Source organism: Ambystoma mexicanum, chromosome 7p (assembly GCF_040938575.1).
Source record: "Ambystoma mexicanum isolate Mex_15411 chromosome 7p, UKY_AmexF1_1, whole genome shotgun sequence".
NCBI classification, from domain to species: domain Eukaryota; kingdom Metazoa; phylum Chordata; class Amphibia; order Caudata; family Ambystomatidae; genus Ambystoma; species Ambystoma mexicanum.
In genome coordinates, this window is record NC_090939.1 from 954838726 (window position 1) to 954855978 (window position 17253).

Consider the following 17253-nt stretch of genomic DNA (forward strand, 5'->3'; position numbering starts at 1 on the left):
TGGTATTCCTGGGGGCACAGTTCGAGACCCAGTTAGGGCTAGTGAAACATTCTCTCGACAGAACCTCAAGACTCAATCAACAAGCATGCCGACTACGGCGAAACACCAAGATCTCAGTGAGAAAATACGTTTCGGTCCTAGGGGCCATGGCATCCTGCATCCATCTGGTGGAAAACTGTCGCCTATTCATGAGGCCAGTCCAGGAATTCCTCGCGGACCGATGGACGCAGGCTCAAGGATCGTGGTCAGACAAGATAACCATCGACGACGACAAGCTGCTTCGGACCCTTCAGTGGTGGCAGAGTTTCCACAATCTGAACAACGGCGTACCCCTACAGGAGCCGGAGTTTCAGCGAACCATAGTCACGGACGCGTCCCTAACCGGATGGGGAGCTCACATGGGTGCTCTCCAAACGCAAGGTCGCTGGTCTCCAACAGTACGATGGGCCTTGAAGGCATTCCTACCACACATCAAGGGCTCGCGAGTACGAATACTGACCGACAATACAACGGCCATGTTTTATCTGAGGAAACAAGGAGGGACGCGATCAAGAACTCTTTCCATAGAAGCCCAGAAAACATGGCATTGGGCATTAAAGCACAACATTTCCATCGTGGCTCATCACCTTCCAGGAGTGAGGAACTCCCAAGCAGACTCCCTCATCAGAAGCATGGCCCAGATACACGAGTGGGAAATGGACACAGTTCACCTGATGAAAGTGTTCGAGAAATGGGGTCACCCCCCTCTGGACGACTTCGCGACCAAAGACAACAAGAAATGCGAGCAATTCGCAAGCAGATGGCCTCAAGAGGGCTCCAGGGGGGAGGCATTCTCCTTCCCATGGACGGACATGTTCCTCTATGCTTTTCCCCCGTTCCCCCTCATACGGAGGACAATACAGTGGATACGCAGATACAATTGCCGGGTAATTCTAGTGACACCATACTGGCCAAGGCAACCGTGGTTCTCAGACCTGCTTCACCTGTCGCAGGAACATCCCATAGGGTTTCCCAAAGCCCCGAACCTACTATCCCGGGAAAAAGGCACGGTGTGGCATCACGACCCGGACAGTCTCAACCTTACAGCCAGGCTCCTGACTTTTCGGAGTTCGGTGCTTTAGACGTTTCGGAGGATTGTCAAAAAATTCTGCAAGCGGCTAGAGCCCCTTCTACAAACAAATCCTACTCCTATAAGTGGCAGAGGTTCTGTGAATGGTGTAGGGGACAACAGGGCCTACAACCCTTGTCGGTGACGCCGGAACAAGTTCTACCTTACCTGCTCCTCTTAGCGGAGAGGGGATTATCCTTCACATCGATAAAGGTGCACCTGGCGGCCATCTCGAGGTTCACAAGGAAAAGGCAGTCCAGAAGGTCATTCTTCCGGCATTTTATCCTCCTCCGCATCTTGGTAAGGAAGAGGAGAGGCTCCATAGGTTGGATCCTAGGAGAGCTTTGTTTCTACATTTCATGCATGTCCCGGGTCAGAGTGGATGATCAGCTCTTTATAGGTTACGCTGGAAGGCGTTTGGGACAAGGTCCTCCATACGTTGGTACTGCTTTGGGAGTCTGTCATAGATATGGAATACGTCGGAGGATCCAATCCCCTCGAAGAACAAGTTACTCTCTTACCTGGTAACGTTCTTTCGATGGGATGGCCTGACGACGTATTCCATATCGCTCCCTTCCTACTTGCCCCCCTACAGAATTTCTTATGCGATTGCAGCTTACGTTTCCGTAAGGCTTTCTGTGGTCACACTGGCAGGAGATTGGTGCCACACGTTCTGGGAAAAAACTACAACTGAGGCTATGGCATTGTGCGTCCTACTTATAACATCCGGTGACGTCGGCTCGACGGAGGCCCTCGAGGACAGCGTATCGTCGTCAGCGGAGGACGCCGAAAGATTTTCCGAAGCAGGACGGCTGTGGTGATTACAGTCATAGATATGGAATACGTCGTTGGACCATCCCATCGAAAGAACGTTACCAGGTAAGAGAGTAACTTGTTCTTCTGTTGCTCTGGGCTGCCATATCTTTTATTCCTCCAAGGTGTACATAATAGGTTGTGTGGTCGTCAAACGACCAGTGCTTGTAACAACACATTCCTTTGGGTTTACACCAGACCCATCTGCCTTCTTAGTACTTTGCATCTTGCGGGTAGTCCAGCTTCATGGATTCAGTTTGGAGTAGTTGACACTGTGCAATAATTGATCTGAGCTTGTCCCGTTCTGCAACAATCTAATCTTTTGTTCCCCCTACGTTCACATCCATCGGTATCTGCATTCTGATAGCCTCTTCTGTTGTTTTCTTGCACCTTGCCATATCCTGCACATGGATACTGCTCCCAGCACAGAAGCTCCTGCTATCACCTTCTATCTGTCTGACAGCCATGATGGCATCCATGACCATATGTACGCTAGCCAGCTCTTTTCCTTCCCTGTTCCTTGTGCTTTATCTTCCATTTTGGCATGCATCTGTGCCAGTTGTGCCACTGCGTCCGATAGAGGTCCATTATCTTCGTCGTTGGCAGGTATGAATGTGAAACAGGAACTTCGTATCTTTGCGCAAACTCCTCCTTCCATAGCCGTGATGAGATCCAGAACATATCTATTCTGGAGCTCCCCCAACCTTATTGCTCTGAGCGCTTCGTTTATGGCGTTGAACCCATTCACTGTTGTTAATTGTTACCATGAGCTCCCACTGAGTGATCTGTAACCACTTGGCATTCATGTATGTGTGCACCAATGGTATTATCGATGCAAAGATCTCTGTCCTGCTGAACCGCCTGTGCTCTGCTAGGATCTCATCTAGTGCTGTTTCTGATTCTTGTGAGAATTAATTCCATGCCCTCTTCACTCTTCTCAATCCTACCCTTTTGTCCGTCTTTACAGCCCCGGCTGTTGCTGCCACCTTGACGACCTCTGCCTTCTCTTATTGTTTTTCATTTTTGGGAATTCGAGCTTTACATGCTTCCTTTCTTTGTTCTACCAACGAGGGCATGTTGATGTGTACTAACGAGCAAACTCCTCCCCATTCAGGTGGCAGCTTCTCATAAGCTTTAGATCTGCAAGACCAATGCTGATCCATCAGTACAGCTGTTACAGCCCTCATAGCTGTGGGTTGTTAAATTGTTTTGCACCCAACTTCAACTTTGCCATTATTTTGATAACACAGGTCTGGTGTCTTCAAGGGGATTATCGGCATCTGTCCAGTCTCCTTTTCCAACCATGTAATTAATTTTTCACTCGGGTCCCATTCTTTCAGGCACTTGTTCTCTTCCTGCACCTTGTCACTGACTGGGCCAGTGTCAGTGCTTTGCTTCCCATTACTCCATCCTGCCATCCCTCGTTTGTGTACACTTGTCCCTTCACTAGTATCTGTGGTCTTTCCCAGCATCCAGCCTCTCCTCCGATCTCCTTCACACTTGTCTAGGGACATTGCAGTTCCTTCAAGGTGATAGTCTTCGTTTCTCCCTTCTCTGGTCCGTCAGTTATGTACTGTATACCTTCATCTAGCTGCCAAGAATTGTTCATCATGTCTAATGTCTTTATGTAATTATCTTTGTATGGGAATGTTCCTTTGGACATCCATCTTAATGTTGCTGACTTCCCTTGGAATCTTCCTTGCATTTGAACCATCATGAGATACATCAGGTATGTTGCTCTTGCTGCTGGTATTTCAGTTGCTATGAAGGTTCTAGAGGCACTCATGGCATAGGGGATTAAAGAGCACATCTAGCAGCTCTCCCCGGTAGTTTCCTTACCTATTTTGTCATGTATTTGTACCCCATATTAGACACTGTAGCAGTGTCGGTGAGATACATGCCTACTCCCTTCATGTCTGTGTCAGCATTGTGCTTATCTCGCCTTACCTTATCAGCAGTGTTCTCTCGTCCACCTGACATGGCCGTCCCTCCTGCTTGGGTCGGGGTAATGTTGGTAGAGGGAACAGCAATAGCAGTAACAACAACATATAATTGCCAAAATCTGAATCCCATCAATCCACTGGGAACTAATAGACACAACATAACAATAATGTTCTTTATTGTTCCCTTCATTTCTACTTGTGCTGCTTGATCTTTGCAGCCTGAATGTGCAGAAAAAGCTGTTACTGTGTTAGTATTGTCCTTCCCTTAAGCTCTGCAGATCAAATAAGCACTAATTGCGAAGGCAAACTCTTCCTCCCAGACTTTTCTTACTGATGGATCTCTTAATCCGGCCAGCACTGGGAACTCACCGTGCTCAAGTTTTGGGTATGTTTGGGCCAAGTACTCTACGAAGACAAGATGGTATACTAGAGGAGATCTGCTCTGAATCAGTTGGGTATCCTTACAGCGTGAACAAATTGATTATAGAAGGTGTCTGGGTGACGGGTGGAAGGTAACATGGGTGAGACAAACAGTACAATCCCCACAACATTCACGTAGACCCTGCGTGTGTGGAAAGGGAAAATAACAGACAGACAGTGTATCCTTAGTTGATTTGTACAAGTATTCCAGTTGCTGCTGCTGCTTAGGATCATGCCACCATGGGGTGTCTGAGTCTCGCTAGTCAGATAAGTTCAGAACACACTTGCAGCTCATCTAGGTGTTGAACGTTGGCCCTGTCGGTCACAGACTTTGTTGCCAGTTGAGGCCACTGCTTTGTAGGGCTTGATGTCATACAGGTGGTTCCAAACTGTTTTGCCTACTAGCTTGACAGCACTATCTGCCACCTCCTCGACCACATGGGGTCCAGTAAACCTAGGTGCGTTACAGCTCCAGATAAAATTCCTCTATTGTACAATGGTGTTTCAGTTCAGAGGCTTGTGGTGCGTCGTCGCAGTCAATCTCCTCGCAGTCTTCGGGGCCTCCCTGGATTCATTGTATCTGGCAAGAGATAAAAGAAGCGCTAGCAAACAGGGGAGTAATGTACTTGTGCATTAGCTGTCCTAACACATCTGTGCTATTCTCACAATCTTGCAGTGCCCTGGTGGGAGGAACCAGGCAAGGTTCATACACCCCATTTGGTTGCGGGTGGTACGCACAGACAAACCTATGCTGAATGCCTGGCAGGGTTGTGATGTGCTGGAACATTTCGTTGGTGAAGTGAGGGCTGTTGCCAGACCACAGGACCTCACACACGCTCCATCTCGGGAAAACCTCCCTCAAAGGAACTTGGATGCTCTAAGGGTGTCTGCATGTGAACAAGGGCCTCCCTCAATCCACATAGAGAATGGACAGACAACCACTATCATGTAGTGGTATCCTTGGCAGACTTGGATCATAGCCACGTAGTCCACGTGGAGATGCAGAAATTTGGCTACAGGTTTTGGTATGGCTCTACTCGCCACTCTCAATGTATGCCCTGCTGTAAACTGCTGACATGTCAAGCAGTTACTCACAAACTCAATAACATGTTCATATACATTTGGACAGAACCACGTTCCTCCAATGCGTGTAGCAATGACCTCCTTCCCTGTGTGTGTTGGATAGTGCAATTGTGCTAACACTGTCTTCAGTAATGCCAGCTGTCTCCCCCCTCAAGTGCATCCTCATCCGCCTTGCATGTCTCACTGAACATTTCTATGTTGTTTGTGCAGTTGTGTGCAAAGTCTCCTACGTAGAGGACATCTGTCAATGTAGCGGGATTTACAGTCTTGCATCTTACTATCTTCAATCCTACATTCAATAGTATCACCTCATACCCTGATGCTCTGTGTTGTCAGTGTGCTCTTTGGCTTTTGGCCGTATCGCGAAGAGGACATGCTCCACGTAAAGAGTGGTGGTGCACCCCATTGTTACTGCTGCTGATTTCTCCACTGCAAAGGTCGCACCTGCCAAAACTTGTTCGCACAGATAATGTCCTCTCATCACGGGGTCAAGTTGTCCACTGTAGTAAGCTATTAGCTTATGGGCCATGCTTGTCCTTTGTGTTAGCACTCCCTTCATCACAATACCGCCAGTGTGCGAGAATAGGAAAAATTCCTTTTTTGTAGTGTGGTATCCATAGCACTGGGGCAGTGCCTTTTGCTTCCTTCAGTTCCTCAAAGGCCTCAGTCATCTTTATTGTCCATGTCAGTGTCTTTGTTCCCCTCCGTGCCTTTTTCAGGGTGCAAAGTAGGGGCCTCATGTATGTGCTGTAGTCACAATATGCTTGGACAATCAGCCTTACATTTAACATGTGTATACCTTGTGTTCAGCACCCTTGTCTGTAAATGAGATGGTGGTTTAGTATGGTCATGATGTCTCGTCCCATTATGTTTACAGTTGTCTTTTGAGAGTAGAGTTAAGGTAGTGGTAGATCGTGCTCATCTATAGCTAGTGAGATATTATCAGTAAAAGGAACCCCTTCCCGAGCCCCAGAGAATCCTTGAGTGTTCATGGCATCGCTTGACAATGTAAATGTTCCTTCCCTAATGCATGACCTATTCACCCCTGTGTCAACAAGAAAGGAAAATGTTTTGTCACCTATTGCCACCCCTATGTAAGGTTCCTCCGCAGGGTTGGGTGTGACCGGCAGGATGGGACACATCAATTTCGTCTGTGGGCTGTCCTGTCGAGGGTACAGGGACAACCCATTTCCTGTAAAGAAGTTGTTCCCTTCCATGGTTACTTCCCCCAGTCATCAGACGGGCACTGTTGCCACTGTGTCCATGTGTGCTGGTTTGTCTTTCTGTATCTGTGCTAGTTGTGTGCTCCTTCTAATCTGTGGCGCTTGTAGATACTGTGGTATTGGTGCTGGCATCATTGGTTCCTGCATCTGTGCTGGTGGTGTTGATATGTACTCTGTGTCTGCCCTTGTCGTTGCTGGTCCTGTGCATAATAATCGTCCTGGTCCCCTTGATATGGCTGCTGACCTTGCTCTCCCAAACTCTGCTGCGTCCCTCTGAACCAACATACCCTGAATATGTGCCCTAGCTGCCCACAGGTCCAACACTGTGGTGGCTCCCTCCTTGCCCTGGAAAACCCTCTGGGCTCTGATACATCTGCTGGCCATATCCTTGCAACCCTCCTGAAAATCCCCCTTGATTGTGATGCATCTGTGGCCCAAAGCCACGCCCCCTTTTTACACCCCCTACCCTTCCTCGGAACCCCTGTTGCGGACTCCCCCGTCATGTACCCTCCTCCCATGGGTGGAGCAAACTGCTGCCGTTGCGATTGTTGCTGCTGCTGTGCCTGTGAGGTGGGGCTGGTTATAACTGCTCCTTCCATCCCATACTTTGATAGCTTCCTCTGTACTAGTTTCCCTTAATCTTCTTTCCTGTCCTCTGCTTTTTGCTTAACGTCTCCTGCCGTAGTCTACAATGATGCACTATCGTAAGCTGTATCTCAGGCCATCCTTTCGCTTCCATCCCTACCAATTTCCTCAAACTCTTCTGAACTTAATCCGGTAGTGCCTCCACTAATACGTGATAGAATATTGCTACTGTTTTGTCGCAAGGCTCTCAAGTTTCGAGGTGCCAAAGCTCTTGAATCTCAATGTATTGCACATGATCTTCATCATCCCTTATTTTGCTTGACATGATCGCCCCTATGTCTGACGTGTCTGGGTATTGTGTCCTTAATGCTTTCCATACTGCTGCCGTGCAGTTTGCAAATGGCGACCCGTCGTGTGCTGTATTCTGTGTCGTCACCCATGAGAACCCCACCCTCTTCCATAAGTCATCAGCTCTGTCTCTTAATATCGATACTGTCCCTTTACGTCACCCACTGCTAACCCATGTCCAGCTGTCATTTTCTCCATCTCAAATCCACTTCTCCGCACTCAACGATGGTAGCCTGCATTTCAAATTCTCCTAGTCTGTATGCTTCCATGGCACATACTGAGGTCTCTCCCCTGCTCTTTCCAATAAGGGCATCTGTGTGTATGCTGCCTCCTCCTCATGTATCCTTATAGTTGGTCTAATTTGTCGATTCCCCCCTTTCGCTCTCAATGCATGCGCATACATCCACAGGTTCCAATATGGGCACTCTCCTGTTGTCATCATAAGCCCTAGTCAATCGTCCTCCCGAACAAGCTATGGTTGTCTCCCCTCCCGCATTGGAGATCCCTTAGTGTGTTGTTATAGGTGCTGTGTGAGATGCAAAAGTCATCCGCCTTCTGTGTCTGCTCATCTGAGCCGCTTCCCCCTTCTCTCTGTGTATGCGTCCTAAACTCCCATATCACCCGTTTGTCCCCCGTCCCTGCTGACTGAGATCGATCCGGCTCCTCCTTCTCGTCCCCACTGTATTTGTCCTCGTTTTCAGAACCCGTGTCCATGTTGCTGCAAAAATCTTCTGCAAAAGTCTCCTCGATGTCAAGTCTGTGTTGGGTTTCGTGCTGAGATCAATGTCTCTCAAGTCAAACTTGCTACCTCCTACCCAGGCCTCTAGGCCTGCTACTCCTTCCTCAGTTGCGCCCCTGCCCTGGGAGTTTATGCTGTCTGTTTCGGCCCGTCTGTCTTTCACCTATCCAGTGCTACCCGTGTCTTCACCTCCCTTATTGCTCGCTCGTCCTCCCTGCGCGCTCATTCTTTTGCCAGTCTGTCCAACTGTAACTTCCTATGTTCCCTTTCTGCTAACTTTAGTTTTTCTTGCTCTATCTCGGTCTTCTCCAGCTCTCTTTTCTTTTCTCCCTCATCTCTCTCTCCATCTTCTTCCGCTCCTTGAGATCTCTCGATCCTTTCTTTCCATTCCCTTTCCAAGTTTTCCTTCTCTTTCTCCCTTCTCCGCTCCCTATCTTCCCGTTCCAGTTTCTCCTCTCAACTTCTCTGTCCTCGCGCTCTAATCGCACCTCCCTATTCATCTCCGTCCTATCCTCCTCGTCCATTATCTCTGCCCAATCTGTTGTGTTGCTCTTCCTCTTCAGGCTTTCTATTGCCTCGGTCACCCCTTCCGCCTCTCCATTATCTTCCCTTTAAGTTTCAGGAGCACCTGTGCCGCTATCCACTTGTTCGTCGTTATGCCCTTGAGCCCCTCCTTCATGCCCTGCTGCACTTCACTGCTTGCCTCTGTGTCAATGGCTGGCTGCCCTGCGCCTTTCGGATTCTCCTCCTTTATATATGGTGGTGGTTTATATATTGCGTTTGAATACCCCTCTGCTGCCCTTCATTCCCTCATTGGGTACATTCCGTTAGTCTGGATCATCGGATGCTACACTCGGAGGGGGAGGTGCGGAGGGATGGGTCCTTCAACTCCTGCTGGCTTAGCATCCACTGACGCCTCGCTGAATCCCCCCCTGCTCTCCTGGAACATACGCCACAACTCGAATATGGCCATGAGTTTTGTCAATTTCTTCCCCTTATAGGTACCTTGTATTTGTGTCAATGGTAATTGCTGCACGTCTTTTGAGAAACTTCCACAAGGTGACCATGGTGTTTAGTACATTTTCCCTCTGTACGTTTTGACCATTCTATGCTATAGTTACATAATTCTTTCTCCATAGGGTGGATTTTTCTCACACTGGTGCTGAAGGGGTGTATCCCTCCCACATTTACCCTGATACAGTCTGCAACACCGTTACCTGACCTCAAGTCGAGGATTTCGACAGTCCGCTGTTAAGGGAAAAAGGCGCAATATAATTAAAGTACTTTTCAATGTCTACAAGGCTTTCAAGCTCCAAAACTTAACAGGCATGCTCCGTGCACCATCCCGCCTTTAAACTTGCAGCCTTCTCAGGCACACACCCTCCCACAGATTGGTACAGCAGCTCTGTTGGTGGAAATTCGCTTGCTCGTAGAGAGTCAGGCATTGGAGGAAGTCCCAGCCTCTCAGCGGGGACTGGGCTTCTATTCACAGATTTTCACCATACACAAAAAGAACCAGGCTGGCCTGAGAGTTGTGTTGGACCATTCCACCTTGAACCTTTCCCTTACTCTCCAAAAGTTCAAGATGGTTACCCCAGCGCTAATAGCAGAGACATTGTGTGCTGGAGACTGGATGTGCTCCTTGGTCCTGAAGGATGCCTACCTACATGTCCCTATCTGGCAAACCAATCGGTCCTTTGAGGTTCAGGATCATGGGTTATTTCCAATACAAGGTTCTAACCTTTGGCCTGAATTCGGCCCCCAGGGTCTTTACAAGACTGATGAACACTCTGGCAGCCCTACTCAGGATGCAGGGTCACCACATCTACCCATAGCTAGACGACTGGTTAGGCAGGGCAAGGTTTGCAGAGGCAGTTCAGCAAACTGTCTCCGTCCTCATGCATATACTACACAAGCTAAGATTTTCCATCAATATCAAGAATTCACAGTTGGTGCCCATCTAACCTTCCTGGGCCTTACTTGGAATACAACCTCTGAGAGGCCATCTAGAGGGCCACGCAGCATTTTCTCAACAGAACAGTGACCTCGACATGGTGGTACCAACACCTCTTGGGCATCAGGATGGCATTTCTCCTGGCAGTCTTCCATACGAGACTCAAAATGAGACGACTGCAGCCGCACTTCGCCTCCTCCTGGAGTCAGGAGAGGGGTTCCCAGGCGAAGCAGGTCAGCATCCCACTTCTCTGCCAATCTGCGGATAGGCCAGCCCTCCCGTCCACCAGCATCTCAGGTCACCATCACCACGATTGATCCCTAGAGGGCTGAGGAGCTACCTTGGGCAGCCACAGTGTCCATGGGGTATGGTCCCGTCTGGAGCATGCGGCCCACATCAACTGTCTCGAGTTATTGGCCATCTGGCTCGCTCTCAAAGCCTTCCTCACGATAATCAGTGGCAAGGCGATCCTCATTCAAATGGACAGCTCTACCAGCATGTATTACATCAACAAGCAGGGTGGCACCAGTTCCCCTCCCCTCTGCACTCTTAACAGTCCACATTTGGGAGTGGGCTCCGGAAAACAGCATGCACCTGACAGCAATCCACTTCCTGGAGAGTCCAACGTAGAGGCGGACAGGCTCAGCAGGCTGGGTGCAGACAACTACGAATGGCAGTTGGACGAACAGGTCCTTCAGGGGATCTTCAACCCTCAGATGGATCTCTTCGCCACCTGGTCCGACAGGAGGTGCCCCCAGTTCGCGGCCTGGTAGAGGCAGGGGCTCGCTGGGCGACACGATGCAGATCCCAAGGAACAACATGAACGTGTATGCCTTCCCTCCCACTTCTCTGGTGTACAGGGTAATCTGCAATATCAGGGAGGCCCGGCACCGCTGTATCATCCGGATTGCTCTGTGGTGGCCAGCAAGGCCATGGTTCTCGGAACTACTCAGCCTTTCGGAGCAGGCCCTGGTGCACCTTCCGCTGGGCCCAGCACACCTACTCTCTCAGCAGGTGGGACATGGTCATCCACACTGCCACTTAGAAGTTAGCCCTTGCAGCGTGGTTCCTGAACAAGTCACACTGAGGCATCTGCATCTTTTGCAGGCTAACCTAGACCTTATACAAGGGGCTTGGAGCAATGCTACCAGGACGCAGTACAAAAGCAAGTGGACCAGGTTTTGTCACTGGGCAAAATCAAAGGAGGTTGATCCGTTGACCTGCATGTTGGACGACATGCTGTCCTTCTCCGCACACCTCGCACACTCAGGGGTTCAGGTAGACACATGGCGCACCTATCTGGCGGCCATTGGAGCCTGAAGGAACTCGGAGGAGGAGGTATTCTCATCCTCTAATCCGGTGGTTGAGACACTTGGTAGGCCTGACCAGGCTTTATCCGCCTATCAGGAAACCACACCCGGTGTGGGACCTCAATGTGGTATTGGGCACCCTGGCGCATAAACCATTAGACCGTATGGCATCCGCGGACATCAGACTAGTCACCATTAAGATGGCCATCCTAGTGGGCTTTACTTCGGCACGCTGGATCAGTGAAGTCCAGGCGCTGGTGGCCTCAGAGCCTTCTACTAATTTTCACAAGGACAAGGTGGTGCTTGGAACTCACCCCACGTTGTTCCCTAAGGTTGTCTTCTCGTTTCACCTAAAAGTGAAAGCAACGTTCTTCGCGGACCCCAAAGATGATGCTCAAAGGGTATTTGTCACTGGATGTGAGGTGTGTGCTGAGATACTACCTGGACAGGACCAAGAGCTTCTACAAATCAGACTCTCTTTGTCACCTTCGGTGGGGGTCAAAGCCTGGCTGTCAAGCCTCCAAGGCTTCCATAGCAAGGTGGATGGTTTCGGCCATCAAGGAGACGTACTAGGGGCAGCCCAAACCTCTTCCAGCAAATATGCATGGCTGCGTAATCAGAGCTAAAGCCACGGCGTTTGCTTTCCAGGGCACATCCCGTGGCAGGTTATCAGCAAGGCGGCTACATGGGCTACACCCTCTGCCTTCTCCAAGCACTACTGTTTGGATGCCGGCTCAAGGTTTGGCGCAACATTTGGTCAGGCAGTGTAAGGAACTTGTTTTCTTAAGAGAGCACCTCCACCCTGGGGCTACATTCAGTTGTACTCGCCATACAGTATGGAGGAAAGGGGACTATTAACTAGGAGTACGTTAGTCACTACGGGGAGTAACTTATAATATATATATATATCTATATATATCTATCCAGCTAGACCCAATTTTTGTTTTGGGATTTGGCCGCATTCTGATGGCAGAGGTGGTGTGTATTTTGTTTTAGGGTTGTGTATGGAGGCAGGTGTGTGCAGGTTTGCAGCTGAGCCTGCGACTAATAGCCATCAACATGGAGTGTGATGCATACCCCAAGTCTCAACTGGTTCCTTGCTCGTGTCGATGTGGCACAGTGTCTCTCCTGCAGTCTGCTGGAGTTTATTTGCTATCTTGCAGTGGAGAGATCTTCAGGGTAAATAATTCTGCCACAAGCTACTTGCCTTGTGGGTAAACCCAAGGGTTCATCAGGTTGTAGGTGGAAAGAGCAAGGTCTTGTGGGCCTTCCAGAAGGCAAGGTTGTCCTCTAAGTGGCGGGTGCTAAATGGAATTGAGTTCTAGAGTGCGGGAGCTTGGACGAAGGAGTAGGATCTCCCTGTTCTAATGGATTTGAAGGGGGTGATGGGGGGGGGGGAGGGGGTCTCGAGGAGAAATGCAGATCTCGGGTTTCTATTGGGATGGTAGCGGGTAAGTCTGTGTTGAATGAATGAATTAATTGCCTATCTTGTGGAGTGCATGGTGGGTAATGCACATGGCTTTGAAGACGGCCCGTCAGACGATGGTTAACCATTGGAGCACCCAGTGCGCAGCTGTGATGTGCTCTCTGTGGGGTGAGGGCAAGAAGGAGCCTAGCTGCAGAGGTTTGGACCTGTTGGAGCTTTCTGAGGTGATAGGCAAAGGCACCCAGGTAAAGTGAATTAGCATAGCATAATCTAGGCAAGAGGACGATAGCCACGATTGCTGTAACTCTGTGAGTAGGAGCGGTAAGGAAATATGCATTTCAAAATGCAGAGGTTTAGAGTTGATGTGGTGTGAACGTGTAAGTTTGGCGGTCCATGGTGCATTCCAGGTTCTTTACTGAGTTGGTATGCTGTGGGATGCGAGGCCTGGGGAGGACTTCTGGGGGGTGGGTTGTGCAAGTGTGCCATCTTGCTGCAGATCATGATTTCCATTTACAAGGGTTAAGGAGGAGGTGGTTAGCTGTCATCCAGTAGTCTATTTTTGAAAGGCACGAGGCGAGGTTAGGATGAGGTACAGCCGAGGTCTTTGGGATCTTGAAGATGATCTGGGTGTTATCAGTGCAGTTGTAGCATGGTGGGTCATGCAAGCGAATGAGAGCAGGGAGGGGGCTCAGATAGAGGTTGGAAGGGTAAAGGAGATAGGGAGGGCACCCTGTGGGTCCCCAAAGGTGACTTGGCATAGGGGTGTTTGGAGGGAAGAAGGTGATAGGTATTCTTTATTGAGGAAATAATCAATTTTAGTGCTCTGTCCCTGATGCCGAGTGAGTGGGGTCTGTCCGTGAGGATGCTGTCATCGATAGTGTCAAATGCCCCCGAGGGGTCAAGGAGGATAAATGCGGCACAGCTGTCTGAGTCTGCAATTCCATACCAAACCATAGGTCATAGTAGTCAATTGAGGGCAGATCTCCCACGAGAGGGATATTGGGAAGGGAGGTAAAAGGGAAGGCAGCTAGGTCTGGGGTTACTGTGTCCTTTTTCCACAGTGGGACGCTGGAGGACTGTCCGGTGCTGGAGGGGCGGGAGTCGAGAGTGAGAGGAGGATGGCTGCGTGGTCATTCCAGATTAGTGGTCGGGGGTGGGGGTGGAGGTGCGGAAATCAAATTGGGGGAGCTGACAATTACATATAGGGTGTCTCCTGCAGTGTGTGTGTGTGTGGTGCCTGAGATCAGTTGTCATGTTGAGGGTTTCCATGGTGTCGAGGAGGAGTTAAGTCATGGAATTGAGAGGGGCATCAAACCAAATGTTGAGATTGCCTAGAAGGGTGAGGGAGAGATGTGTGACCAGGATGGCCACTAGGGATTCACTAGAAGCATCTGCAAAGTTCTGTGATAGCCCTGAGGTCTGTAAAGGAGTACACAGCCGTGGGTGGGAGAGGTAATGAAGAGGAATTTAACTAGGAAGTGATTGTAGTCTCTGTTTCATGCTTGTTCCTCACAATGTGTCTCTTTGAGTTGTTTGTGGAGGATGGCTAACCCTCCTTCTCTGCTGGTTCTGTTGTTCACGATTTCTTGTGTAACCTGGGTGGAATGGCTTGTGTGAAATAGGTTGAAAATCCTCATAAAACTGGTTTATGTGATAGAGGATGTCTGGGCTTTCATAGAAAATAAGGTTGAATATGTTGTCTGTCTTTGGCGACTGATCTGGCGTTAATAAGGGTGCATGAGTTTGGGTAAGTTGATCCAGAGTGGTTGGCAGTGGTGGACCAGAAGTGGAAGTGAGTGTCTGGAGGTTTGGTAACCCCTGAGTGGTTTCCCAAAGGGGGGGGGGTTGGGTGTCATTTGGGAGGGATGAGGAAGATGTTGAGGGTGAGGGTAAGGGTGTTGGGAATGGAAGAGGAGGTGATGCTGGGTGTGGTGATGGTTCTCTGTGGAGGGTTAGTTAGGGATGCTGACTGTGGGGGAAGAGTGCTTGTTGTGTATGGACGCTAGGGAGAGGGATTGGTTTTGATGGGGGTTGCAGGGTTTGTGTTTGAGGGTGGTAGTAGGGCAGCCTCTTGTATGATGGTTGGGGCCATGGGTGAGAGGCGGTGCTGTTGAGGGGGCCGGGTGGTTGGTGAGGTTGCTGGGAATGGATGTAATGTGGTGGGGCTGGGTGCTGGTGTTCAGGGGGGAGTGGAGAGGGCTAGGTGGGGTGGGATGGGGAGGGGATGTGATTGATGGGGGGGCGTGAAGAGGGAATGTACTGGGTTGGGTCAGCTAGGGGAGGTTGTAATGCTGTAGGAGAGGGGTGCATGTCTGGGTCTGGGTGGGAGAGTGCAGGGATGAGTGGGAGTTGCAGGTTCTGTGATTTGACTGGTTATTGGATGACCATGGTGTATGTGTGCAGGTTGGCAGAACTGCCGAATGAGGGATATTGGCAAGGGTGGCCTGATGGGAAGGATTTGTAGTCCAGCATTCTAAGGGGACATTCTTTAAGTTACAAAGAGAGCGTTAGGCCACCTTTGTCGTCTTGATGTAGCTTTAGAATACCTTTATAACTTTGAACACAAAGCTTTTAATTATATTTTCAAACAGTAAAGCAGATGCTTTCAAGGCTCTTCTATTGTTAGCCCCGATTCCAGATGGTTAGAGCAGTACAGCTAAGGGGCTGCAGTGGTTTCACGTTTATTTTTATAGTGGCCTGGATGGTCTTGGCAGTTTGAGCTCCGCAATATAAAATACATGGGCTGCAGGGACAAAGGGTGTAATGGGGGACCCCCCCCTCATTTCAAGAATAAAAAGGGCAACAATTATATTACAAAAGTGAGGTTGCCACAACTATGCAGCCACATACAATTGTGGAGACGAAAACAAATAAACCCACAGCAGAGTATGTCCTATTAAGAGTCAAAACAGTTGGCTTATGGTCACTTGCTAAAATGGGCGAAGTCCACTAGAGTGGACGTGTGGTTGCCTTTTACGTGATGCAGGAGGTTTTGAAAATTAGGCTTTGGTTAAACTGAAAAGGAGGTGTCCTTACTATCCAGATTCAGGGAACAACAATGTGAAAACAGAAAAAGGAATCGAGCGAAAACTATTTTAAATTATCAAAATTGTTTCATATAAAAATTAAATCCTATACTTCAAAAAAGTGATCATTTCAAATCGACAATGATAGAATTCAAAAGCACAAATACATTCATAGCATTAATACACATCATATTCATTGCCATGAATACACTAACATTCACCATATAACACATTAGGAAAGTGATATAAGTTCCAAAATACATGAATATATAAGAAGAGCCTGGGAAGCCAATGCACAGTTTGTTCTTCCGATCAAGGTTTAAGATTACAAAGGCCTGAAATGTGTTTCTGAATTCCTCATGTGGTAGGACAGGGTTTTTCATTTGGGGAAGTGCTAGTTGATACCAGGCGGTTTAAGTTTTTTTGTTATATTGCCGTAAAACTTGCTTTATTGGTGTTTTGGCACCATTGGACTGAGTTGTGAATCCATCAAGGTGCATTTCATTCAGCCACTCTTATATGACCTCTTGTTTAGGTATATGGACTAGTAGGACAAATGAATTCTATTTTGGTTGAATTAAGTTTCAGGTACATGTCATCCAAGTGTTGATGGAGGCGAGGCATTTCTTCAGGTGTGAAATGTCTTAAGTACAGTTCACTTTGAGGTATTATTGAGTATCATCAATGTATTGGTAAAGTGAGAGATTAGTTGTTGACTCGGCCAGTGGTTTCATGTATAGATTGAAGATCCCTGTAGAGAGTATAGATCCCTGCAGGATTTAGCAGGTGATTGCACGATGGTCAGATCGGAAGCTAACCAGCTGGACTGCTCAGTATATTGCAGAGGGAAATGGGCAAACCAGGTGAGGACTGTTGGTGAACAAATTTCTATCTGCAAATGTGTTTTTAAGTGAAGTGATCGACAAGAACCTTGAAATGTGTGTACAGAAAAGGAAATCTAAACATTGTACTACTTAAAGGCTTCTTATTTTCTTTTACATTGTTTCCCCTTATGTTCACCGAGTACTAACGTCTTTCAAACATCTACTTTGTTTGATATGCAGGGTGCACTGATGGAGCCCAGTTTGAAACGATGCTGTAAACCAGAATGTGATGCCTCTCCCATGCACTTTGTCATTCAGCTCCAAAACAAGCTACATTTGGACATCCGACGTCATATCAAAAAGTATTACAGTGTAAGTACTCACAAAGACTCTTCTGTACCCGGGCTGGTGTGGCGGTTTTGTGATATTTAATTGGCCTAAACATGGCTGC

At 48.6% G+C, this 17253-nt stretch overlaps 1 protein-coding gene across 2 annotated transcripts in view; it reads left to right on the top strand.

The window, feature by feature from the left end:
• The window catches only part of POLA1 (DNA polymerase alpha 1, catalytic subunit), a 2474741-nt gene that overhangs the window by 1670237 nt on the left and 787251 nt on the right, over window positions 1–17253 (top strand). For both annotated transcript variants that reach the window (XM_069637299.1, XM_069637300.1), the window contains one exon: window positions 17043–17174. In XM_069637299.1, coding sequence (XP_069493400.1) covers window positions 17043–17174 — 132 coding nt within the window. The remainder of the gene's footprint in view (window positions 1–17042; window positions 17175–17253) is intronic.